Source organism: Tiliqua scincoides, chromosome 6, assembly GCF_035046505.1.
Source record: "Tiliqua scincoides isolate rTilSci1 chromosome 6, rTilSci1.hap2, whole genome shotgun sequence".
Lineage (NCBI taxonomy): Eukaryota > Metazoa > Chordata > Lepidosauria > Squamata > Scincidae > Tiliqua > Tiliqua scincoides.
Window position 1 is genome coordinate 84,171,407 of NC_089826.1, and position 27,897 is coordinate 84,199,303.

At 45.9% G+C, this 27,897-nt stretch overlaps 1 protein-coding gene across 1 annotated transcript; it reads right to left on the reverse strand.

Moving 5' to 3' along the window:
- On the reverse strand, nt 1-27,616 carry HGFAC (HGF activator). The gene is made up of 13 exons (XM_066632939.1): nt 27,604-27,616; nt 27,304-27,400; nt 26,407-26,480; nt 16,051-16,173; nt 15,289-15,420; nt 12,805-12,915; nt 9,411-9,585; nt 8,327-8,412; nt 6,805-7,045; nt 5,896-6,035; nt 5,056-5,196; nt 2,672-2,820; nt 1-177 (listed from the first exon to the last, which is right to left on the reverse strand). The coding sequence occupies exons 1-13, from the start codon at nt 27,614-27,616 to the stop codon at nt 1-3; spliced, it is 1,659 nt and encodes a 552-aa protein (XP_066489036.1).
- Between the last annotated feature and the right edge of the window lie 281 nt (nt 27,617-27,897).

Sequence of the window (27,897 nt, forward strand, 5' to 3'; positions counted from 1 at the left end):
CTAAGGTTGCTTAGTTGGAGAGTTTCCTATCTTCTCATTGATCCAGTTCACATATTTTGTCACTTTTGTGTAAACACCTGGTTTCCGAGCCTTGCTGCAGCCGTCACCCCAGCTAATAATGCCATATGCATACATTAGTCCGTCCATTTCGCAGGCCAGCGGACCACCAGAATCTCCCTGTATCACAGATAAAGAGACAAAGTGAGATGGAATCGCAAAATGGCTTCACTACAATTTTCAATCAATCCAGAAATATTTACTGTACTGGTTATATTGATCACACGGTTTACAAAAGTTTCTATCTTTGTTCATAAGAAATTGTTTTGCTTGCTGTAACATGCCATGGTGTAGTAGAGGAGTTGGGACACAGCCTTGTAAGTCCCTAGAAGCATACCAATAAAGAAATAGGGGGTAAACACACTTAAATTCCTTGTAAGTTGATACTGTGAAGTGTATCTATATAGTGCATTCTCTATAGTGTGGCCCAACATGTTAACCACATGATTAATCAGACCAATTACTTGAGTATTCTCTCTGTATGACAGACCGATATGGTGAATCAGAGCTAAGTTATTTATTTTACAAAGAGTCAATTTCTGGAACTCAGTGGTACGTCATAGGTAAACAGGCAGTAGGTTTACCAATCAGAACTTCTTCGGGACAAAATCTAAAACTGGGTTAACTGAAACCTGCCATGTCCCAGCTGCAAAACTTGATGAGTTTCTATTCATTATAGTCTTCCTTTTGAAGGAAGGTGATCTAGGTGCCTGATTTCAACTTTTTCTGTACTTTTTTCCAACTTTACTAGCATGGTTGCATGTATGTACGTACAAGAGTGAGACATAGTGCTGGCTGACATGTGAAGAGAGATTTGAGCAGCACATAGAGAACTGAACAAGGGTTCGGAGCCTTTGCAAGTGAGGAAGAAGGAAATTCTCATGTTCTCTCAGCTCTTGACTCTCAAGCCCCCCAGCAATCACTCAAAAGAATGACCAGAGAATAATGCAAAGGCTTAAGTTTTAAGGCTTGCTTTCCTGTGTCTCTAGAGCTTTAGAATTTGACTGGATGACCCCATCTGATGTTCTTTTGCTGCAATGTTATTGAAGAATGAGCATTTGCTCAGTTACCCACAATATACTGAGTGGCATCACTAGGATTCACGTCACCTGGTGCAGGAGGCCTGCGCGTCAACAACCCAGGTGGTGGGTGTGGTGGTGTGCCATCACCCCACCCGCACTGGATTTTTGGCTGTACCTTTTGTTAGAACACGGATATTTCAATGTGGTTTGTTTCATTGCATTCTGCATGAAAATACGCATTGATTGATGTATAACATGATGGTCTTAATCCTCCAATCTCTGATTTTAGTGATTTTCAAAACTTGTAGAGTCTCTCACACACACACCCCGTGTCAACTTACTAACACCTTATTGCAGCAGTTCTCAAACTTTTAGCACTGCGACCCACTTTTTAGAATGACAATCTGTCCAGGACCCATTGGAAGTGATGTCATGGCCAGAAGTGACATCATCAAGCAAATTAAAATAAATAATTATAAATAATTAAATTAAAATATAAGAAATAATTAAATAAGGGGGAGCCAGTCCTGTTCCACCAAGTGAATCTACTCTGAAGTAAGTCCTATTGTGGTCAATGGGGCTTTGTATTGGCAACCTTCAGTCCCGAAAGACTATGGTATCGCGCTCTGAAAGGTGGTTCTGGCACAGCGTCTAGTGTGGCTGAAAAGGCCAATCCGGGAGTGACAATCCCTTCCACACCGGGAGCAAGTGCAGTCTGTCCCTGGTCTGTCTCCCTGGCTATGGGCCTTCCTTCTTTGCCTCTTTGCCTCAGACTGTTGGCCAAGTGTCTCTTCAAACTGGGAAAGGCCATGCTGCACAGCCTGCCTCCAAGCGGGCCGCTCAGAGGCCAGGGTTTCCCACTTGTTGAGGTCCATCCCTAAGGCCTTCAGATCCCTCTTGCAGATGTCCTTGTATCGCAGGTGTGGTCTACCTGTAGGGCGCTTTCCTTGCACGAGTTCTCCATAGAGGAGATCCTTTGGGATCCGGCCATCATCCATTCTCACGACATGACCAAGCCAACGCAGGCGTCTCTGTTTCAGCAGTGAATACATGCTAGGGATTCAATGGGGCTTACTCTCAGGAAAGTGTGGGTAGGATAGCAGCCCGTGAGCCCAAGCCTATGATGGTATTATTCCTCCAAATTCTGATTTTAGTGATTTTCAAAACTTGTAGTCTCTCTCTCTCTCTCTCACACACACACACACACACACCCCGTGTCAACTTACTAACACCTTATTGCAGCAGATCTCAAACATTTAGCACTGGGACCCATTTTTTCTTTCTGGTTTTTTCGCCATAACTTTTGAACAAAAGCAGCTATTTCAATTCTGCTTTCTGCATTGCATTCCACTGGACAATCCACATCCAATGGTGCATGGCATGATGGGCTAGCTCTAAAAGCCGCGAACTTAGCATGTCCTCCCCCAGGGCGCATCACCCCCCTGGCGTGTCACCTGGTGTGGCCTGCACCTCCCACACCGCCCAGCAATGCCAGTGACTATACTTAGCTATTGGCTCTCTGGATCATGTGTGGCACAAGCTCAGAAACGTCAGTGATTGTTTTCAGGGAGAAAAAAAAAAACTAGTATTACCTGGCAGGCATCGGATTTGCCATCAAGGTAGCCAGCACAGAACATATTTTCACTAATTTCAGCTCCATAAACATCGGAATGTTGACACTTGTAATCAGGGATGATTGGGATTAATACTTCTTGCAACAACTTGGAGTAACTAGATGCATCTGTTGAAATGAATCATACAGAAAGTTGTTATTATTATTAACAGTATTTCTATACCGCTTTTCAATGGAAAGTTCACAAATAATGGCTCACAATCTAAAAAGATGCAACACCAGCAGACAGCCACTAGAAAAGACACTGCTGGGGTGAGGTGGGCCAGTTACTCTCCCCCTGCTAAAAAAAGGAGCATCTGCTTGAAAAAGTGCCTCTTACCCAATTAGCAGGGGTAACCAATTGTATCAATTAGTTGTATCCAGTTGTATCAAGAGCAACTTAACATGAAACATGTTGAAACGACTTGCACTGTGTGGAATATTTCACACCTTGATAAGCGATGGGGTTTCAGCATTTAACTACAGAAACTGTTGTAATATTGATGGATAGCCCAATTCTAACCTGCACTGGCTCAGCTGGGACGATTGGCCTACACCATAAGCAGTACAGGTTAGGAGCAGGCTGGAGGTACATTTGTTCACTTACCCCATGTGAATCCCCAGCCTGCTCAATGGGGCTACTCAGATCTGCACCAGCTAATTTGCTGGTGCAAGTCCAAGAAACCCCACGTAGGGCTTGCAGGCCCGGTACGGAGGTAAGGTTACAGCAGAGGACTCTTCTGCTGACCCCACCCCACCCCTTTCCAGGCCTGTTCCGCCCCTGTTCTACTCTCCCTTGCCTCCTACCACCCTCTCCCACCTCTACACTGCTAGGTGGAGCACTCAAATCCACTGGGGGATTTCAGTGCTGGTGGGCCAACACAGCCCTTCCTGCCGGCACTGCTTGCTCCAGAGTAGTTGCAAAGTGCTTCACAGCATGCTTTCAACGCTCTAGCCCAGCAGAGTGGCTGCTCCGCTCCCTTAGGATTGCATTGCCAATCAATGAGATTTCTGTACAGTTAAAATGCAGCTGATAGCATAATTGATTTGAATGTGTTTGACCTCCTCTGCCTTTTCTGGATGAAATTCTTTCAGAATTGGAACTGAAATTCTAAATTTGGAAAGGGACTATTGGATCATCATCCATTTTACTGCTCCACCAGGGTGCCTCAATCCTAAATAATTCCTGGCAGCTGCAACGTCCAAACTCCTTTGAAAAACTTCCGCAGAAGACAATTGTCTCCACGTGTGGTACGGAGTGTGTTTAAACTGTGTTCCACTGTTAAATTCCTCCAAACATTAGAAACTCCTTTGTGCTAATTTTGTAAACTGAATCAACTTGTATGCAGTTCAAAGTCAGTGAGTGCTTCTTGCTTTGTTCTCAGTGGAAAGAGTGGACAATTCTCTTTCAGCTTTTAGACATCCTTTTAAAATTACTGGATACTGAGGTTGCAATCCTAACCACACTTTCCTGAGAGTAAGCCCCACTGAACAAAATAGGACTTACTTCTGAGTAGGCCTAGTTAGGATTGTGCCCTGAGTTTGAGGACATCGTCCCTTAGTCCTGTTCTTATCTAAATTAAACATGTGATCCCAGGATTTGCTTTCTAACCTTTTTTCTATTTTTCCACTCAATCCAGGCCAATTCATTAATGTCCTCTTTGAAAGTGTTGTCCAGAGTAAACTCAACAATCCTCAAGTGACACTGAGGGGGCAGATCATTAAAATGTTCCCTGTATAATTGCATTCATTTTCTGTAAATAAAAGGCGGTCTGCTGCTGCCTTTTGATTACTTGATAATTGCGGGGGGTTTGCAGTCCCCCTCTCCAAGAAGCTTTCTTCCTGTTATTTTGCTCTAAATCCCACTTCTTTTCAAATCTGTAGGGATCATGCAATAGAAAGAAGGACCAGCATGCCAATGAAGTTGCAGGAAAGAAAAGCTCAACCTGTTTTATCTTCCAAGGAACTGCTGGCTATAATGGAAGACATGTTGCATAACATGAAGGTAAAGCCAATCAGGTTTGCCTAGAAAACTGGCAGCAGTTTCTATGGCTCCAAGTGCTGGCAACAGAATCTATGGCAAAGAACTATCTTTGGCAAGAGTCAGAAGACACTTCAGCAAACTGGAGCCAAATCACACAGTCTCCAAAATAATGATGGGGATGTGTGGGCATTTTTCCCCGCCCCAGTAGGAGGTTCACTGGGCAAGGAAGTTACATGGCTGATGAGTCAGTTTTATGAAGAGTATCTGTGATGGACAGAGCTTGCTATTATAATTGTAAAGCAGCCTACAATTAGAACATCTGGATATATGTTTTTTTATCAGTTTCACGCCCACATGTAAAACGGTTCATTTTAACTTACTTTCATGCAAGTGTCCCCATCCTGCAATTTGGCATTTGTAATTATCTGGAACTGACATTCCATTCCATGGCAAGCAGATTGGTCTAACGAATTGGGATTTCACTGCACAGTGTCCTTTGACCTTCTTCAGCTTAACTAAAACTAAGAGAGAGAGAGAGAGAGAGAGAGAGAGAGAGAGAGAGTATGAACACACATGGAGGATGGTGAGAGATATAATGTCAATTATAGCCGCCCTGGGTCCCTTTGGGGAGAAGGGCGGGATAAAAATAAAGTTTTATTATTATTATTATAATTATCCGTTAACTCTCTCAGGATAACCAAGGGAGTCAGACTAATCAAACAGTGCCACTGGATGGTGGTGTTTCTCATACAATTAAAAGCTAGAACCTCAATCCCACAGCTTATTTTTGTTCAAGAGGGGCTATCACATTTAAAAGAAGAGGGCCCCCCCCTCTTCTGGTTGTAAATCACAGCACTGTTGATCTTTAACCTCACCAAGTGAAGAGAATGGCTTTGAAAACCACCTTGGAAGCCTTGTTCTGATCTCACAAGAGCTAGGGCCACAGAGACTGGAAGGCTGACCCCAAAGCATCTCATGGAATTCTTAAATCATAAAAAATAAGAGCCTCCAGGTTGGGGGGGGGGGGAATTGAACTACATTGATAGCAAAGTAGCTTATATCCTATTGTAAGTATGAAGAAGAAGAAAAGTCAATCTTTTTTTCTCAGTGGTCTCAGTTCTCTATATACTGACATTTACCATTACACTTGAAGACGCACTGTTTAAAACAAATGAGATATGCATACTTGAAATAAAATTAAAAGCAAGACAAATGCTCACCAATGTCATGTTCATCAGGACTGTACACTGAGTAGCCAGGGTACATGATGTATTTCTCTACCTCGAACTCTTGAGTTATATCTGTTGTTTTATTAAAAAAATGCTGTCCCAAAACAACTCGAATACTTGACTTCAGTGGACTGCCGAGAAGGGAAAAAAAGATATGGTGATGATTTTGTTGTATTACTGTAATAGGTAAGTGCAGTGGTTCCTAAACTGGGAGCCATGGAAATAAGCCAGGGGAGCCGCGGAATCCTCAAAAAACACCTGCCACCCTATGCAATGTGTAGGATTGTAGCCCTAATGTAGTCCATGGCCCAGCAGGTCAAGGGAGCTGCCAGCTGAAAAAGTTTGGGAACCACTGGGATGGCGGTTTGGCCACTGTTTTGCAATGGGTCATGGGTTTTGTCACGAGGCATGGTCCTCAGTCAGTGCCTGACCTCACTGCTCTCTGGTTCCACCCCAACGGACACAACTTGGATGTGATACTGGAAATGAGAGGCAGAGCTGTGTGTCAACAGCGTATTGATGACACTTCATCCCCAAACCAGGCTGTCTCTGAATGCCAGATGCAAGGGAGTGACGACAGGGTGCAGGTATATTGTTGTATTGAGTGCTCCCAGAGGCATGTGGTGGGCCACTGTGAGATACAGGAAGCTGGACTAGATTGGCCTTTGTCCTGCTCCAGCGGGGCTCTTCTTATATTCTTTTTTATATTCTTATCAAAAACAATTCCTGTGTTTCACAGGTTCTAGGATCTCAATCCAGGCATTCTTAGCATTGGGGATTGGCTCATACTTAGCTCTGCTCCACTCATGAGATATATAAGAGCAATTGGATGATTGAGAAGTGTCGTTTGAGACACCAGAAGTGAACTGTATATGATGCGTTCCCAAGTTTTGGCTTTACCTGTCAGCAAAGCAATGTGCAGCTGTCATCACCCAACAAGAACGGATAAGACTTCCAGCACAGAAGTTCTTCCCAATATATAAGGCAGCCAACCAGGGGTGTGACCCTGGCAAGGAAGAAGACCCTCCTACAATTCTGGGTCTTAGGAAAGTTCGCTTCTTGTGTCTTTTCCCACATGAATTCCTGATCACAGCGAAGTCATCGATGATTTCTGGGGTGGGTGGCCGCCTTGTCCTGCTTGCTGAGTAAAGAACAGATATATTGCATCCCTGAGCCTGTGCATCCCTACTGATCTTTTATTCTGTTTACTTTAAATAGCAGAAAACATTACTGCCGAGCAAAAATTTCTGTTCCAGTTGTGGCCCCTTCAGTGTGGCAGACGGCAGATCCCAAACTGGACCAAGCAAAAATAACATGGCTTAGACCCAAATCTTTTATTGTGTGAGTGACTTGTGTGCAACTCACTTTGACACCACTCTGGAAACACACCTGTCTCCCACCTGGAGGGGAAAGGAAGCATAGATGAAAACTGGGGCAGACCAACAGCGCAATCCAACCTATCCAAGCTAGTGTTGGTGGATCATGCATGTACGCTGTTGCAAATGTCCCTTCCCTTCAGAACCACTCCAGGTGATGGGAGCAAATCAGAGCTGTACACCTGACTCCGAAGGGAAGGGGAGGGGGCCCTTGCACACTGCAGTGACACAGCACATTGTGACTTTGCAGATGATCATAGCACCAGCCTACTGGCACCAGTGGAGGGCCAGCACACACCGGAGCAGGTAAGCTCCATATGGACCAGTGGAGGGGCAGGGGAAGGGCAGAATGGGGGCAGGAAGGTGGTTTAATGGGGCTGGGGGAGGGGGAAAATTGGGCCTGGGAGGCAGTGGCTGTCAACGTATCTTATCCCCTCCCGGGTCTGAAATTCTAACATGAGGCTGCTCAGACTTGCGCCAGCAATTTTCCTGGTGCAGGCCCAAGTAGCCCCATAGCAGTTGCTGGGCCTTTCTCTGGGGCAAGGGGACAAATGTCACATTGGTGAGACCTCCAGCAGCCTTCCCCCCATCCCATGATGAATTCAGCGGAGGCCATTCTGGCACTGCTGCATCATAGGAAATTGTTTCGGATTGGACTGTGAGTGTCCTGGGAAAGTGTGCATGAGAGCTGAGATTGTGGCCATTGAGAATTGTGTGTTTTTAAGGACTCCTCCTTAAGGACTCCTTAGGAAGCAGGAGAACAGACTCCTGATGTAAGGACTCCTCCTTAGGAAGCAGGAGAACAGACTCTCAAGGGAAAGTGTTTGAAAGAGGAGCTCAGCGGGACAGTGCACTGTGTCCAACAGCAAATTGCTGCTGTTGCTGCAGCAGCTATCTGCCTTAGAAACCTCTTTAAGGTACTATTGAAGCATTGGTACCTAGTAGCTGTGAGTTGCTCCTCCTTTACCCTTGTCAACTTAACTTCTCCCACGTTAACTGCAGTAGTACAGTCCCAACTGAATGTCAGGGATCACATGAAGTCTTACCACACAATGTAAGATTGCAGTATTCCCAGGATACCGTGTTGCCTTTCATGACGTAGCACCAGGGCTTCACATCGCCATCTGGATTTCTAAGACATGGGAAAGGAAGATTAAGGTTCCTGAATGTGTGACAAGCATTGATTTCTGCTGTTACTAGCCCTACCCATTTTCTTTTTTGCCACTCTGTGTTGGCATCCTTCAGTCTCGGAAGACTATGGTGTCACGCTCTGAATGGTGGTTCTGGAACAGAGTGTCCTCTCCAGTGCGCGAAGCCTGGGTAAAGCAGGTATGGAGGATAGGCTGTTACCCATGCAGCAAATCCCCCCTCTCCACGCCGCTGAAATGGTCCAATGGAAAGGCAGAGGCCAATACGGTTGGTTCCAGCGGCATCGCAGGAGTTGCCAGAACATGACTGTGTTCAGCCATGAACTGCCTCAGGGACTCCGGCTCCTGATTTTGCCTCGAGGTTGACTCCTGAAGCCTTTTCTGTAACTGGATGTAGCCACAAGGCAGTGGAGGTTTGGGATCAGAGTTTTCCTTCTCTCAGATGAGCTGCCTTCCCAGGCTGACGAGTCCCATCTACCCGGTGGCTGTTTAGTTGCCTCTTACGACAAGTACAGCCAAACTGAGGGCCTATTCTTAGCCCCCAGGGGTTATAGCAGCAACTGTTACCCTGCACATGCCTGATCTCGTCTGATCTCGGAAGCTAAGCAGGGTCAGGCCTGGTTAGTACTTGGATGGGACAGATCCGTACACCCGGCTTCGAAAGGGGAGGGGAGGGGGCCCCTGCACACTGCAGTGAGGCTTCCTGCAAAATTTAGTGCTTTACATCCCCTCTAGCTATGCCACTGCTTCAAATATCATCAGACAGACCATCAAAGCTTCATTCATCTGCACTTTCTCCAGTTTTATATATGTATGATCTTCCTAAGTGTAAAACTAATCCTTTCATATCTCCACCATATTCTCAGCCCATTTCATCCTTCTGATGAAGCGGGTGCCCTCTTGCTTGCAAAGTTCAGGTGACAATAAAGCCATGAATCCTTACGGTACCGGAACATTCTGGATCTTCTGGTTATTCCCTTACCGGCAGTATGAATAGGCTCCCAATCCCAGTTGCTCAGGCCTTTCAAGAGTGTTAGCATGAAGCTCTTGGTCAAGCAAGTCCGAATTCCATGGCAGGCAATGGTCTCCAGAGGTTGTCTGCTTCCCAGTGCCCCTATACACTGTCCCATTGCCAGCATAGCATAAGTGGTTAGGAACTGGATAAAAATCAACAACAAGAGGGTCAGGAAATGCAAAAAACGAAACAAAACAAAAATGAAAATGAAAGAACACCTGCCGGCACTGCACAATTCATTTCCCCAATGAAATCTTCACATCATTGGTCCATGTTGTTGGATAGCTTATTATTTATCACAATTTTATCACATTTTTGTAGGTCTGGTCTAGAGGGTAGAGCCTCCGTCTGCCTGAAGATAACATCCACAAGGTCGCCGGTTCGAGGCCACTGGCACCATGTGACCTTGTAGCAGCTGATAAGCTGAAGCCAAGCTATTCCATCTGCTCTGAGCGTGGGAGGATGGAGGCCAGAATGTGAAGCCAGATCGGAATGAAACACCTGAATGTAGTGGTTCTTGAAAGAAAGAACCTTCTTTCAAATTGTAAAAATCCCTATTTAATAAGGGATTTAAATAAAGCCTGCCTATGTAAACCGCCTTGAATAAAGTCTTGAATAAAGACCAAGAAAGGCGGTATATATTTACCTGTTGTTGTTGTTGTTGTTGTTGTTGTTGTTGTACCGTTTTTGTATTGTTATTATGTTGAACAAGGAGGTGGACATAAGCAAGGCCACTGAGGGCTCCTGTTCCAATTGAACAGTTACAAAAGATTGGGCCTTGTGAGTGCTTGAGTTGGATGCTCACAAAGTCCCAATTCCCCTTCCTCCAGTACTACCTTCGGATGTGGAAGGTGGCAGGCCTTTCAGAGCCCCAGGAAGATCCTTTCCCAGTGACAACGTGAACAAGTAGTACCAGTGCAAGAATGTGCAGTGAGAAACAAGTGCTATTTCCATAGAAAGGATATCCTGAATCTTTAAAGACTGGAGATGAATGGAGCTTGGAGGTGGAACACCCTGCCTAGTGCAGGCAACTGTTACAACCTCCTTGACAGGTGGCCACTCCACTCTGCTTGAAAACCTCTAATGAGGAAAGCCCACGACTACACGTTCCAGTGCCAGACAGCTCTCACAGTTAGGAAATTCCTCCTCAAGTCGAGCCTAAATCTAGTTCCCGGCAGTTTTTCAACTAACTGGCACTAGTTATGCCCCGGTGATATAATGAGGCCTGTGTGGCCTGCCGGGAGGGAGGGAGTGCTCCGGGGGCACACCGCTGCCATCTGAGTCTGTGATCTGAAGCAATGAGCAGAGTTCCAAGCGCGAATGGGCCCTTCTATCCAAGCTCGCTTCCAATTGGCCCCAATTGGGGCACTCCAGAAATAACTGGTAGGGATGCAATGTCCTATTTTTGGGTGCTGTGGTTTGTGCCTGCATGCTAGATGCCCTCAGCCCCAGGTCTCCTGCAGCCAGCAACACCCACTGTTCATCATCATGAGTAGGTGGGCGATGTAATTTTGGGGGGCGGGACGGTGACGCATCCCCCAGATGTCGAGTGCACCAGCAACACCACTGTTATGCCCTCAGGAGCCATAGAGAGTAAATCCTCCCCTTCTTCTGTGTGGCAGCCCTTTAGATATTTGATGACAAATAGCCTCATTGCTCCATCAGAGAAAGGCAGTCCCCATTTCTACCAGGAAAATGTGCAGCCATGATCCTGAGACTTCCCACTGCTGCTGCCTTCCCCACTGTCAAAGGTAAGAGCTTTGCCTTGGCAGAAAGAAAACGAGGAGGAGTAAGAGTTGGGGGGCACTTCATATTTAAGCCTTTGTAAGACGTTGATTCAACTCTCACAAAAGCTCAAACGTTTGCAAGCAGGCCTGTGTCATTCAAACAAGGGTGTAGGCTTTTTTTTAGAGCAGGGGTGTCCAAAGTTTTTGGCAGGAGGGCCACATCATCTCTCTGACACTGTGTCAGGGGCCGGGGGGGGGGAAAGGAATTAATTTACATTTAAAATTAGAATAAATTTACATAAGTTTACATAAATGAATGTATTAAAGATGAACTTATACGAATGAATGAAGGTCTTGCAATAGCTCAAGGCCTATAAAAGGCCTTGCACAAAGCAAAGCCAGCCTTTCCTTTGCAGCCGCTGCTGCATCACAGACATAAAACAGCAAGCAGTGGAGGGAGCCCTCATCCCACAGCTCACGCGAGAGGTCAAACAGTCGCCCTCACACTGAGAGCAGTTGCGTCAGGCCAGTGTGAGCTCCAGCAAATCTCCAGAGGGCCAGAGGCTCATTGGAGACTGGGCGCTCCCTGAGGGCCGCATTGCGAGGCCTCGAGGGCTGCAAGTGGCCCCAGGGCCGGGGTTTGGACACCCCTGTTTTAGAGCATTCCAGATCACAACACCTGGAGGTGGATATACTGTAGAAAAACTGAGAGTGTCTGCTATTCTTGCTGATAACATATGTGGGTACTCAACGAGGGACTGACAGATCAAGTGTCATATGTAACTAATGATCTATTATTGTTTTCTTCAGAGATATCTTTGGAGAATTATAAACAGTATGTATTATGTGGTTCTATTACTTCACTGAACATTCAACAAACCCTGAGAGTTGATCAGTTTGATATATTTCCCTGTTGGCCTTAAAAAAAAAAAACTCCCTTTGCTCTTGCAGATGTTCTGAACTTGTCTTTTTGTTTCTCCTTTTTACCCATAACTCTGTGGCATCTCTGTGGGACCTTGCCACCTTGTGGAAAGCACTAATAACCACAGTTTTCACCTGTTTTATCTGTACAGCATCATCTCATAGGGGCAACGATTATATGCCTATGTGAAGGAACTGATGATGTAGAGAAGTGATGGAACTGAATTTTCCAGCCAGCTGTGGTATGGGACAAAATCACCAACCAACCTGAATGTCAACCTTTTCATACAAGGGAATTGAGCATTAAGGAACCAGGAGATGTTCATCAAATTCCAAAACAAAGCATTCATAATGCTTTAAAAAATAATTATAAAAATGCTACAACACGAGAAGAAGAATGAGAGTCAGGTTCTGTGAAAAGAAATCAGTTGAACGCAGTGGCATAGCTAGACAGGGTGCAAAGCCCCAAGTTTTGCAGGGAGCTTCACCACAGCTTGCAAATGGCTCCTCTCACCGCAACGCCTTCAGTGGGCAAGAAATGGAGGTGTATGCCTCTGTTTTGCACCCACCGCCCAGAATGCCTCCCAAGGGGAGGGGCCACTTGCATGGCCCAGTTGATGCTCCCTGCAAAGCTTGGTGCTTTGCACCCCATCTAGCTATGCCACTAGTTGAACTTGATTTGGTTCTTTAAGCTGCATGCCAAGTATACTCACTGATATTGCAATATCGTCCAACAAACGGCTTTTTGCACCCACAGACTATTCTGCTGGTGGAGAGAATCTTCCTGCAAGAACCGTCATGGAGGCATAGATTGATGGTGCAATCTGCATAGTCAAATACCAAATAAATAAATAAATAAATAAATAAATAAATAAATAAATAACAAAAGAAATAAAGAACGAAAGAAAGAAGTGCAGCTCACAGCTATGACAGCAAATATTTTTGTGATAAATATTCTGCACTATAATGTCTATCTACTGGGAAGCTAATACCTTGTTATGACTTTCTAATAAATACCTTTTGGGAGGGCTAGCTTTAAGCCAATTGGACCAATTGCCCCCAATTAGTTCCTGCGCCCCTCATGCTAGGATAAAAATAAAAAATAAAATTAATATTTTTACGGAATCATTTCACTGTCACTAAAGCAACTGCTTGTGTAACTATTTACTTCTCAGAGGTAATCTACACATTTTGTTTGTTGACTTGCAGGCTTTTACATTTTGGGCTTTTTATATTAAAATGTGCTGAAATCTATTTGGTCCATTAACTCACATGCATTTTTTAAGCGGACGTTTTGATTGCTTTCCATTCTACCACAGAGACATCAAGTCTACAATAAATGTTATTTTATCTCTAAGATTCTACAGACCCCAGCTGTGACCTGGGGCCAACGCAAAAAAAATGTTTCCATTTGGGCCCCACAGCGACAAAGGCCGGCCCTGCTCTTTGGGATGGTTGTCTTTTGGAGCCTTTTATTCTTCTCCTTAGCCAACTGAGGGCCCAATCCTTTCCAATGCTCCAGTGCCGGTGCAGCCTTGCTGTTGGGGCATGTACTGCATCCTGCAGTGGGGCTGCAGAGGCCACCTTAAGGTATGGGAACATTTGTTCCCTTACCTCGGGGCTGCATTGAGGCTACACCAGTGCTGGAAAATTGGATAGGATTCAGCCCTGACACGGTTAACATGAATAGTTACTAACGTGGTTATGTCGACATGCATATTACTATTACTGAGTTGTGATCTCGGCACATGTGCCACCCGGGCCAGGACTGCAGAATGCCGCCCAAGGAGACTGCCCCCCCTCCACTTACCGGCAGCATCTGGAGCCTTGCACAGTGTCTTCTAGCCCTTCAAAAGTCTTCTGAGGCCTCTATAGGGCCTTTAAATTTCAGCTTACTTCCAGCTTTCATCAGAAAATCGGAAGTGATGTTTAACGGTCCTCCAGAGGCCTCAGAAAGCTTTTAGAGGGCTAGAAGACACTGTGTGAAGCCTTCCTGGCCCTCAGAAGTGCTCTGGAGAGTGGGCAGCAGCAGCAGCAGTGGGGGGCATGAGCAGAAGTGCAGCCCCCAGGTCTCACAGGCATGGCGTACTGGGTTATTTGTACCCCTCGCCCCCCCCCCCAGGAACACCAGTGCTATACCTGTAGCAGGGATTCAAGAAATATCTACATGAAAAGTGAATTGTGGTTATATGGGTTGGCCCTAATTATCTGTGGGTTTGGGAAGCGTGGATCTGACTCAACACAGGTCCCCGATCCTGTATCTGGAGAGCTGACCTGTAATTCTCTGGATGCAACCAGAGGTGCCCTCCGGTTGCATCCAGCGTGCACTGGAGTCCTCTATGGGTCAAGCCACAGACCCCGTTATCCTCGGATTTTGGTATCTGCAGGGGTTCTGGGAACGATACTGTATTGCTCCTAGCACCAAAACTGTTCCTTAAAAATATCTATTGATTCAAGAGTGGAACAGTACACCCTCTCCCCTAAAAGATAAAATAAAAATAATCAGTTTACAGGTTTCGAACGAGAGTAAAAAAAACAACAACTCACTAATACATTCACGAGTTCCATCAAAATGAAACAGGAGCACACAAAGCCATTAGCTGGGGAAATGTTGATACATTTTTGCTCCAACCCATATGTGTGTGGATACAAGCTGTGGGCATGATTGTGCCCGAATCCAGCAGCCAAAATAGCATGTGCGGAGCTGTCTTCTAACTGCACCAAACAGCTATTTCGGGAGAGAGTGGGAGGTTGGATTTAGTCACCTCTCCTCTCCTCTCCCCCCACCCGGGACAAACAGCTGTTCAGCACAATTACTCCTTTTTCAAGAGGGCTCTGAACAAACAGTCCTCGTTGCTTCGCAGGCCCACATTTGGATAAAGGCTTTTGAATATCAGGATTTTAAAGTCTCCCCTTTGTAGAATAATGTATCAAAATGCGAGAAGAAAAGATAAGATGGTAATTGGGACGTGTTAAGTTGCATGGACTACTCCTTCAACAGAACTGCAAGAGCAAATGGAGACTCAGGTAAAAATAATGAAACAAGGGGCCTTATCCAGCATCTACCCATGAGTGCAGCTTTTAATATAGGATAGCAACATTAATGGCGGAAGTGCATGGAGGAACACACCACAGCGTATGCACAAAAATGCGACCTTTAAAATAAAGCATACAATATGGACATCATGGTGCAATACCTGTATACTGTGCAGGTTGGCATTCAATTTGGCTATTCTCACAAGTGCACTGTTGCACTACCCCTTGGTAGATCCTTGCCCAGCTTTCTCCATTCTCAAAATATTCATAGAGGCTTTCATCAAAACATTTTGCTGCAATTGGAAAAAATAAGGCAATAAAAACATCTATCATCTTAGTCCAAAGTCACTCTGTTGCTGTGGTTGGAAAAGAAACATGCAGCCTTAATAGGCGGCTGTGAAATTTCTGGCAAGCAAATGCCATTGCGATGCCGAGCAGGGGTCAAACATATCGAGGGGAACCAATGCGTCAAACACAAATTGTCCCTTGCTGTGGGGTTCTTGTCAGCAGAAGTTTGATGCAGCTGTTATGAAAGGGACTACAGTTAGTGCATGAAGAGTCATTCCTTCTCTGGCACTGGTGCAATCCCTAGCCCAGTGGCTCACAAACATTTTCAACTGGTTGCTCCCTTGACCTACTGGGCCATTGGCCACGGCTCCCCATTAGGGCTACAATCCTATACATTATATAGGTGGAAGCCATTTTTGGAGAGGATTCTGTAGCTCCCGTGGCTGGTTTCCAGGGCTCCCAGAGAGCCAAGGCTCGCAGCTTAGGAATCACTGCCCTAGCTCCAGCTCTTGGCTCTTCCACCAGTCTAGAATCCTGGCTGCCCAGGGTTCCGCAGACAAGCCTGAATGTGGGAGACACCAGGGAGCACTAATAAACTGTGATTACATGCAGAAGTAACCCAAACGTGCACTTACCCACGTCACAGTTCTTCCCTGTAAATTCTTCAGGACACATGCACCGGTAAGAAAACTGAGTGTGTGCAATAAAACATGTACCTCCATTTCGACAAGGACGTCTACCACAATGGTCAGGAACATCTGCAAAACAAATTATTTTAGCAACCATTCTTGCTCTAGGCAATCATCATTGCGATTTCCCCTCCGCTTTGTTCTCACCGCCCAGAATGGCTCCAGAGGGGAAGGGGCTGCTGACATGGCACTTTGAGGTGCCTGCAAATCATGGCGCTGTGCCCCCTCTGAGAACACTACTGGTTCACCCTTCATTTCCAGTCCAAGGAGTATAAGGAGAAGGAGGAGCAATGGAGGGACAGAGATGGGTCCCCCCCCCAATCTGCTGCCTGAGGCAACTGCGAGCCCAATCCTAACGGGGCCTTGCGCTGCCAGACCGAGCATTCCAGCAGCGCAAACTCCTTTATGGCTGCTGCTGAAGGCAACATGCTGCTTTGCACAGCTGGGATGCTGCTGCAAAGGGCACGTGGACATGGTGGCGTGCCAGCGGCCCATCTATGACCCCCAGCGCTGGTAAATCTGCATGGGGGCGGCAGGGAGGATGGGGATGGGCGAAACAGGGTGGGAAGTGCAGTTGCATAGCTAGAGGCGGGCAAATAGCATGTACTGAAGGAGCTGCAACATGCCGTGTAAGTGGCCCCTCCCACTCGCTTTCGGAGCCATAACAGGCAGTGACAGCAATGCAGAGGCACTTGCTGAACCTAACGGTGTCTCATGTGCATTGCCATCGCACCCTGGAACGGCTCTGATGGCAAGTGGGAGGGGCTGCTTATGCAGTGCATTGCGGCGTCTGCAGTACTTACTGTTTCCCCCTCTAACTATGCTACTGGGGGAGAGGAGCAAAGGGGCTGAGATTGGGGGAGGAGGAGGGCAAATTGAGGCCAGGAAGGAGGTGGTATCAGTGGCAGTGGCACTGCTAACAACGTATCCCCCCCTTCCTGGCCTCAGTTTGTCTTCCTGGGCCTGCTCAGACTTGTGCCAGCTGTATAACTGGTTCAGGTCTGATTAGAGGCAGTGACAACTTACCCCCACGCAAGGGAACCAATGTTCTCTTACCCAGATGAAATGCATGCGCTGGTGGTGTGGCTGCATAGGCTGGGGGGATTTAGGTAGGATTGGGCTGTGCTTCTGTTGGCCTCATGGATGGGCTGGTGTGATCCATCACACCAGCTTCAAACAGCTTCTTTTGGCCTATAGTGCCCCAGACACTTGGGGTTGTATCATTCTGTCCTCTTGGTTGTCGAATAAAGAATGAAGGCTGAAGAATGACACATAACACAACTTGTGGTGAGTGCTGGAGTCAGTAGTGCAGTTACGTGAGGGGGGTCAGTGTGGTAAGTCTTGCACGCACAGCAACACACCATGTATGCACCCCCCCACTCACCACCAGAGCCTTTCTGGGCAGCAACAGCAGCTCATTGCCACTGCTGCTCAGAAAGGCTCCAGTGATGAGTGAAAGGGGCTGCTTACACAGTGTGTTTTGGCACCTGCAAGACTTACTGAGCCCCCCCCCGGTTGCTACACTACTGGTTGGAGATGCTTTAGATCTCTGTTTTATAAACGCTGTGGAGGTATTTTAAGCTATGTGCTGCTGTGCTACCATTACAGATGTTTTGGGGACTGCTGTTGCTCCTGTTTCTCAATTTTAAAGGATATATTTGCAAGTAATGGCAATACTGTCAAAGGATCAAGAGAAGGGAGGCGAGTAAAAAGAAATTCTGAAGGGATGATGACTTGTTCTCTGCAAGGGGGCGGGAAGATATTTCCAGTAATTCCCATCTCCTTCCCACTCTAAAGGGTAATCACCACTGTCACAGGGATATCCTTGCTTTCAGCAACATCCCACTGCCCCTCCTCCATGCAGATATCTTTGGACTGGGGCAAAGCATGTTAACTGTACAACAAAGAGATACGTGGGTTGGGGAGGGCTCTCCAGCGGAAGGGAGACTGCAGTTGCTACTCTCAGAGCGAAGCACTGGGAGTTTCTGCTCTCCCTTGGTGAATGCCGTGGTCGCCAACCACTGGTAGCCAAACACCCACCTGAGTTCCTTTCATATTTTCAGGACTGCACCATTGCCACAGGGGACGGAACAGTCATGTTGCACTGAATCCCAGGACAGTGTGCCAGAAAGTAAATCCAAGAACTGGGTTGTTTTGGCACTAGTTATTCCCTGCACATGCCCGATCTCGTCTGATCTCGGAAGCTAAGCAGGGTCGGGCCTGGTTAGTATTCAGATGGAAGACCGCCTGGGAATACCGGGTGCTGTAGGCTTATACCATGATCTCGGAAGCTAAGCAGGGTCAGGCCTGGTCAGTACTTGGATGGGAGACCGCCTGGGAATACCGGGTGCTGTAGGCTTATACCATAGTCCAGGGGTGGGCAAACTTTCCACTTTAGGGATCCTGGACCTTTAACAATCCTGCAGGAGAGAGAATTTCAGCAAGTGCAGCCTGTCATCTGTGAGATGACAAGCTGCACCTGCTGAAATTCCTTCTTCTATACTACTTTTAAAGGTCCAGGCTCCCTAAAGTGGAAAGTTTGCCCATCCCTGCCATAGTCTTTTGAGACTGACGGTTGCCAACCAGTAGGAACAGCCTTCATGCTTGATTTGATAACCATATCATAACCAATCCCAGCATTGTCCAGTTATCCTATTTATTTCAAGCAGGATGGTATGGAGGAAGGAGGCATCGACAGAACTGAAGGTCAGGGGGCACGAGGTGGGCTCTAGATTGATGTGCTCAACCTCAGTCCATCCCACCTATCTGTTTTCCTAAGTGGTGTGGGATGTATGATAAATAATTGGATGATGCATATTTCCAGGGGCGGTGGATCTGTCCAAGTGGCAGATCAGCTCAGGTTTCTCGAAGAGTAAGAAAAATAACAAAAAAATGAAGGCTGTGGACCCAATCCTACCCAACTTTCCAGCACTGATGCAGCCGTGTCAATGGGATGTGCTCTATATCTTGTGGTGGGCAGTCACAGAGGCCTCCTCAATGTAAGGGAATGTTTGTTCCCTTGCCTTGGGGCTGCATTGCAGCTGCATCGGTACTGGAATGCTGGATAGGATTGGGCCCTCAGGCTGAAATCCTATACACACTTTTCTGGGAGTAAGTCTTGAACACAATGGGATTGAACACAATGAGACTTACTACTGAGCAGACCTGTATAGGATTGTGCTGTCATTCTCCCAGTTAATAGGCTTTAAGATTCACCTTGACACAGTAGGGCAATTATATTCCCTGATGATATACTATTGATCCTGAAAGCCCTTCACCTGTCATGACAGTTATGATGAAAAAAAATAAAATCCTGACTTCTTGTAAGGGGGCAAAGTAAGAGCTGATATGATTTATGTAAAATTCTTTGAGCAATTCCCCATTTGAGGACAAAGAGTTCTTCATCGACACTGTCCCTCAGGGCTAAGCTAGGAGGCTTGGAGGTGCCTGGTTTGGAACTGAAACTCCCTTGGGGGGTGAGAATGGGGGGGTGAGTCATCTGGTGCTCCTTCAGTGCACCTTTGATGTGTCAGCTTCAAGGAGCAAGGAGTGGAACTGGTAACAGCTTCAGAGCTGTCAGCCAAGGTGAGGTCATCCAAATAAAAGAATGAGTCTTCCTTCTTATCCTATGACTCCTAGATACCTGTACTGGGGCTGGGAGTAAGATATACATTGTTAAAGTTCCAGCTCACTGCAGATGTTTTAAATTAAAATTGTGGCCCTGGTTAACCCAATATCATGACTCACATCCCTGCATCCCTGCAAGGCTTGTTTACTGAATCTCACAAAACAGTCTCAGTATGAACTGATTCCCCACCCCCCAGTTTTCTCTTGCTGCTGCTGTTTAATATCCTGATTTTCTATTTTCTTCTTTATCACTGAAGTTACACTGTGGAACAGGCACTTTCAACCACTGTGCCATGGCACACTGGTGTGCCGCAAGTGGTCCACAGGTATGCCACAGGAATTTGGTGGAAGGCCATTTATTAATTGGGCCGATGGGAGATGTGAGCCCCCACTGGCAGCATGGTGTGCCTTGTTAATTGTCAAAAACCTATGTGTGCCTTGAACATTTTTAGGCACATTTAGGTGTGCCTGGTGGTGTGCCTTGTCAGTGTGCTGTGAGATGAAAAAGGTTGAAAATCACTGCTGTAGAAGGTGGGTTTGCAGTGATTCAAATGACAACAAAACTTCTCTTATCAGAATTGGGGGGGGGGAATCAACAGGGTGAAGCAACATCAGTACCCACAATAATATTAAGTGAACAGGAGGGGGGGAAAAACTCCACAAGATGGAGCTATTTGCTTCATGCTAGTCGAAAGAATTATTTTTCATGTAAGGAGCTTCATGTAAGGGACATCTCATATGTCTCTGTGGACAGAAGTTGGCCCCTGTTATTCATGTCCTGCTAACATCCAGGCTAGAGTGCTGCAGTGCATTTGTTCTACATGGGGCTGCTTTTGAAGAACTACAAGTGATTCTAAAAGCTGATTGGATCAGTCTGAAACTTTCTTGACACTTTTAAAAACAACTTCACTGACTTTCTGACTTGGGGCTGGGGTATCTGAAGCTCTGTTTGCTCACACAGGAATCTATACATTTGTTGTGATTGTTGTTGATGCTGGTTGTGATGATGCTGGCTTCCTGTGATTGTCCTTCCTGGGAAATCCCACTGTTTGAGGTGTGGTCAAGCATGTAGCGGAGGGGAAGCGGGTCTAAGGGACTTCCTACAGAGAAAGCAGGAGTGATTATGTCATTAGCAGGGTGCAAGGCAAAAACTTTTTCCAAAGGATTTCAGCTGAACAGGTCATCGGGTTCAGCAGGACACAGACTTAGAAATCGCCTAAGGGCATATGTTCATGTCTAGGCCATCATCTTTTCCAGGTGAGGTACATTACATAACTCATGTTACCTTAAGGCTAAACCCCAATGCTATTAGATTTGAGAGTAAGACCTACTGAACAAAGTATACCTTACTTCTGACTAAACCTGCACAGGTTAGAACTCTAGAATATGGAAAATTCCACCCCTGACCTCATGTGACAGGTTGCATTAAATGCACAAGATGATTTAAAATATTGCATAAAATTATGTTCAGGCTACGTGTATATTAGCTGCATATGAAACATAAATGAATTTCATGTTTAGACTTGGGCCCCATCCCCAAGATATTTCATTAGGTATAAGCAAGTATTCCAAAATATGGAAGAATCCATTATCCAAAACACTTCTGAACCCAAGCACTTTGGATAAAAGATGCCCAACCTGTAATGACTTTGTGGGATGAGGCTGTGGGGAGCATAGGTATAGGAAGTATCCCAATGAGCTCCCTACTTTAAACTTTATCAGTACAGTATGTCACTGGGTGTGGTGCACAGTGACTGGGGAAAGGGCCTTCTTAGTAGTGGCACTTTGTCTTGGGAATGCTCCTCCCGGGGTTCCTCATATGGTGAACAGTTGAACAGGCTTTAGTGATGAAGCTAAGACCTTCTGGCTTGCCCAGGCTTTTAAACAACAGCAACAACAACAACAACAGTATTTATATACCGATTTTCAACAAAAAGTTCACAAAGCGGTTTACAGAGAAAATCAAATATCTAATGGCTCCCTGTCCCAAAAGGGCTCACAATCTAAAAAGATGCAACACCAGCAGACAGGCACTAGAAAAGACACTGCTGGGGTGAGGTGGGCCAGTTACTCTCCCCCTGCTAAATAAAAGAGGAGCACCCACTTGAAAAAGCGCCTCTTAACCAGTTAGCAGGGGTTAAGGGGTTAAGGCTCAGTAACATTTGTACAATCACAGGGGGAGGCTTCAGCTATTTTTTGTGGACTATGGTTGGGTAGTTCCACCTCACCCGCTCCCCCTCACCACACATCCCTGGTTTTCAGCACTTTTGCCTTCAGTTAAATCTTGAATGCAGGAATGCCCGGGAGAAAGGATGGCATCAGAGATTGGCCAGACTGAACACTGGTTGATGGTCTATGCCCCGGGCTGTTGCTATCATTAGGTCAGTTAGGCAACCACCTAGGGAGCAGATCTCTGAGGGATGCAGATACCTTTGAGGGGCACGGTTTTATACAGATTAGTTTGTTGTTTTTTAAACTTGTGTACGAAATGCAACTGGCAATTTATATTTTTTATTTTCAGATAAATATCACAGCAGTGCTATGTTGGCAACCTTCAGTCTCGAGAGACTATGGTATCGCGCTCTGAAAAGTGGTTCGGGCACAGCGTCTAGTGTGGTTGAAAAGGCCAAATCGGGAGTGACAATCCCTTCCACACTGGGAGCAAGTGCAGTCTGTCCCTGGTCTGTCTCCCTGGCTGTGGGCCTTCCTTCTTTGCCTCTTTGCCTCAGTCTGTTGGCCAAGTGTCTCTTCAAATTGGGAAAGGCCATGCTGCACAGCCTGCCTCCAAGCGGACCGCTCAGAGGCCAGAATTTCCCACTTGTTGAGGTCCATCCCTAAGGCCTTCAGATCCTTCTTGCAGATGTCCTTGTATCACAGCTGTGGTCTACCTGTAGGGCGCTTTCCTTGCACGAGTTCTCCATAGAGGAGATCCTTTGGGATCCGGCCATCATCCATTCTCACGACATGACCAAGCCAATGCAGGTGTCTCTGTTTCAGCAGTGCATACATGCTAGGGATTCCAGCACGTTCCAGGACTGTGTTGTTTGGAACTTTGTCCTGCCAGATGATGCCGAGAATGCGTCGGAGGCAGCGCATGTGGAAAGCGTTCAGTTTCCTCTCCTGTTGTGAGCGAAGAGTCCACGACTCACTGCAGTACTGAGTGAGTACTGCAGAAGTGTAATCAGGACACAAGCTTTGTAGATCTGAATCTTGGTATGTTCCGTCAGCTTCTTGTTGGACCGGACTCTCTTTGTAAGTCTGGAAAATGTGGTAGCTGCTTTACCGATGCATTTGTTTAGCTCGGTATCAAGAGAAAGAGTGTCGGAGATGGTTGAGCCAAGGTACACAAAGTCATGGACAACCTCCAGTTCACGCGCAGAGATTGTAATGCAGGGAGGTGAGTCCACATCCTGAACCATGACCTGTGTTTTCTTCAAGCTGACAGAAGAAATTTTAGCAAAGTCAGTCCAAAATCTTGGCAGGCCTTGCTATGGGGTACATAGCACAGCAGTGCTATGGGGTATAATTCTTATACAAAAATTCTACATCACGTTTTTAATTGCCTAGGGTGCAGAGTGGCCCTGCCTACACCCATAAGAGAGCTCACCTCACCAAATCAACTCCTGAATCCTCAGTAGCAGTGGTAGCGGAGGCACCCAAAGCTCCTTCGGAAGGCACAATGGAGGCACGTTGCAGGTCTTTGCCCCAGGATGCCCAGTTGCCTGATGCCAGCACCCAGGACCAGAGTTGAGGAGAACATTGGCACAGATATGTGGCTAGCTGGTGCATTTCCGCTCCTTCCCTACTCACAGTCACTGAATGTGGGGAGGGAATGTATGAGGAAGACCCTTGTTATCTCCTCTTTGATCATATCAGCAGCTTGAGACTGAAGAATGAAGAGAGATTGCAGGGGCCTATCTCAAGTCAGATGAAAGATGGCTGAAGCCCAGGGATGCTTTATGCTAGTGATTCCCAAATTTTTTCAACTGCGGTTCCCTTGACCGCAGCTCCCCATTAAGGCTGCAATTTTATACATTGTATTGGGTGGTGGGTTTTTCGCAAGAATTCCACAGCTCCCCTGGCTGTTTTCCACAGCTCCCTGGGGAGCCACAGCTCACAGTTTGGGAACCACTGCCTTATGCTGTGACAGAATGCACAGAGTGTTTTGTGTGAGGTTTGAGTGTGCATCTGTGTACTGGGACCAGTTTTATACTGAACATTGTCCAAAATGTTCTTTTTCTCACCTAACCAAGCTGCTTAGTTCATAAATGCTTTTAAGCTGACAGATATTCTGTGAAATGTTTTCCAGATCAAAACAAGGAGTACCAGATGGAGGTTGCCCAAAATATTGTAATGTTTGAATATTATTATAGCCTATCCACCGATGCATGTGCACACACTGGTCCTTTAATTGATTGTTTTAATACAAAGTATTTATAAAATAAGACCATAAGAAGAGCCCCACTGGATCAGGCCATAGGCCCATCTGGTCCAGCTTCCTGTACCTCACAGTGGCCCACCAAATGCCCCAGGGAGCACACCAGATAACAAGAGACCTGCAAGGCTTCCTGGGAATTGTAGTTAAGAACATGAGAACAGCCCCACTGGATCAGGCCATAGGTCCATCTAGTCCAGCTTCCTGTATCTCACAGCGGCCCACCAAATGCCCCAGGGAGCACACCAGATAACAAGAGACCTGCAAGGCTTCCTGGAAATTGTAGTTAAGAACATAAGAACAGCCCCATGGATCAGGCCATAGGCCCATCTGGTCCAGCTTCCTGTACCTCACAGCGGCCCACCAAATGCCCCAGGGAGCACACAAGACAACAGGAGACCTGCATCCCGGTGCCCTCCCTTGCATCTGGCATTCTGACATAGCCCATTTCTAAAATCAGGAAGTTATACATACACATTATATTCTTATGTTAACTTGTGATGGACTTTCCTCCAGAAATTTGTCCAATCCCCTTTTAAAGGCATCCAGGCCCGCTTCCATCACCACATCCTGTGGCAAGGGGATCCACAGACCAATCACATGCTGTGTTACAAAATGTGTTACTGCATTTGGCATGACCATGTGCAACGGTTTCTTTTAAACAACCCTCTTATTCAAAGTGTGCTTCCACGTGTTCAGCTCAAACATTTTTTCATTTCATTTCAAGCCTGCTGCTCCCCTTTTCTTTTGTACCCACACTGCCCTGGGATAAAGCTGCATCAGTGGCATAGCTAAGGAGGTGCAGGGGGTAGCAGTCGCACCAGGCAACAAGCTTTAGGGGGGCAACAAGCTGAGCTTGACTCCAGTGGTCAAAATTGTGAAAACAATTTGGTATGTACGAATAATACCATCATATATCATTGGAAAGGTAATTTAATGCAGAATGCAATGAAACAAACCCCATTGGACTATCTGTATTCTATCAAAAGTTATGGCCAATTAACCAGAAAACGAAAGCACAACTGCCTTATGGAACAAAAAGTAGATTTTTTTAAACTCAAAACAAACCTGTGAGACTGATTGTTCTGAGAGCCAATGAGATGTTGTTATGATACAGCATGGAACCAATAAGGTGTCAATATGAGTCAGCTCTCATTTCCATGTATCATAATACAGCTACTCCTGCTAACTGGTAAAGATGCACTTTTTCAAGTGGTGTTCCTCTTATATTTAGCAGGGGGAGAATAACCATCCCTCTTCACCCCAGCACAGTGTCTCTGATCAATAAGGGCACACTTTTTATTTATTTACAAAAAATTTGATTTTGTCATGGGAGGACTACAAAGTATTCTTTTATCCCAGGTAGCAGATAGATGCCTTAGCTATGCCACTGGCTGGGGGGAGGTGGCAGATCAAGTGGATGGTGAACTGCTGGGGGAAAGGAGGCAGGTTTTCCCCCCAATTTGCACTTTTTAAAAAGCCCAGGTGTGATGTCACTGCCAGTTGTGACATCACTTCCGGGGCATCATTTTGAGCTCTGCACCAGGCTACACATTCATTAGCTACGTCACTGAGCTGCATCCTAGGGAAATTTGAGATGGCATCCTCCAGTAGGTGACTGCGCATTGCAGATCTGGCTATGACACAGGCCCTGATTGTTGTTTACTTCAAAAAGTGTCCAGAATGCTCTTGCTAGTTGCACTTCAGATCCAGGCACTAAACTCCTACAACTCATAAACTTTGGGAACAAATATTACTGTTTGTTTTTCAGCCAGCATGTTTGTGCATGTGGGCTCTTTGGGGAGAAAATCTGTTCTGTTGAGTGCTACCAGCCCCAAACCATGAAATGAATTGGAAGGACTTTGGGACAGGGAATGACACATTTTGGCTCATTCATTGAGAGCCCTCAAACACCACATTCCTACCCCACCTCACTCCTGCTCTGGCCCAGATACAGACAAAAGTGAATCACACTTGACTAATAGGACTTGGTCATTAGTCATGACCAATTTGTTCCATTGATATCAAGAATGACAAGTATCCATATTGGGGTTCTTGAGCATATCAACTTGCATGTGTGCCATGAAATTCAAGTACAAATACACATAGGTGTGTATGTAGTGAAGGCTGGAGACTCCTGTCTCCAAAACAAATGTGCATACTTTGAGGAGTGAAACCAAAACCTCTCCCAAACCATATCCAGTTGGGCTGCTAACAAAGTCTGTATTTGGTTCACTTACCCAGGTATTCACTGGAGGAAGTGTTACAGAAGCCCCACTCTCTGTCTCGATCATAATTGTGCGTAGTTGAACACCTAGAAAGAGAGAAAGAGGTGAGGTCTTGATATGTTTTCGTGCAATATGAGCATATGTGACCAGCTGTGCAGTAGGCCAACTACACTTTATATCGAAACATATATATATTGGCTCCCCAATTCATTTTTTAACAGCCGCTTTGGGAAGAAAGTAATTTAGAATGAAGAGAGAATGGTGGGAAAGACACTTAGCCTGCTCTACTCACAGTTTCCCCACTTAAATACATATGTGAAGTCTTGTAGAGGGGAAAGCAAATGAAAAGCTGGGGGAGAAATAATAGGAGGTGAAAGGGTTAAGTATGCCCTCCACGCCTCTGGTCTTCTCTCAGTTGCCACTCTTGAAGCTGCCTTTCTTTTAAAAAAAAGGGGGGAGGGGTGTTGTTGGCTGTCTTCATATATGTATTTGCACTTCATGAGGATGTAGCCCCTATGATTTGATTCTGGAAGTTGCAAAGAAGCAGAAAAAGCAATACAGGAAGCTCTTGTAAGGTGTGAACCTGTTATGAAATCCATAAGTTGAGGATGACCAGTGTTTCTAAATGTTTTGAGGAAATTTGTCAGTACCCTGTATCAATTTTTTTTACCATAAAACAAATATAGTTTCTTAAAATATAACTAAAACCATACTAAAACATAAAACATGACAAAACATACTACCAGCTGATCATGGTAGTCAGAAACCATTTCCAAAATCTGGTTTTTTTGTCAAAATCATTATCATCATTATCTCTCTCTCTCTCTCTCTCTCTCTCTCTCTCACACACACACACACACACACACACACACACACACACACACACTGGGGATTGTTGTTAAAACTTACCATTTCTTTAGAGAAAATTCATTTGATATACAGGAATGGTGCACTGAGCCACCATATCGAAAGGGAAACTTGCATTCCTGGCCATCTTCTGTAACCACTGAAAGGCAGAATAATGAGAACTAAGTTTTGTTCATATAGACTTAGTATGGTCACCTGGCAGGCTTTGGGCTTTTCTGCCCATTGGTGGTCCTATCAAATTTTAACCAAGGTGTGGGCAAAACGTATGCTCATGGTTCCACTGAGCATGGAAGAAAAAGGTGCAATAAGTCCCCATGTGTCATTCTACATATTTTTTTTTACATTGCAATGTCATGTGCACTTTGGAAATGCAAGGAACACTGCTAATCTTGTAGGCTTGAATATTAATGCATTGTTTTCTTCATCCACCGGCTCTAGAAAGAGAACTAGGCCTGCTGCTGCTCCAATCTCAGTAGTGTAGCATGTGAAGATGGGGGTAGGAGGTCTGCCCTGGATGCTGCATTCTGGGGAGTGGGTGATGGGCGACAGCACCCGAGCCCCTGCTGAGTGGAGGCCCACACGCATTTGGTGGCAGGCGGGTCCTCCTGCCCTTCCTGAGACTCTAAATGGCTGGGA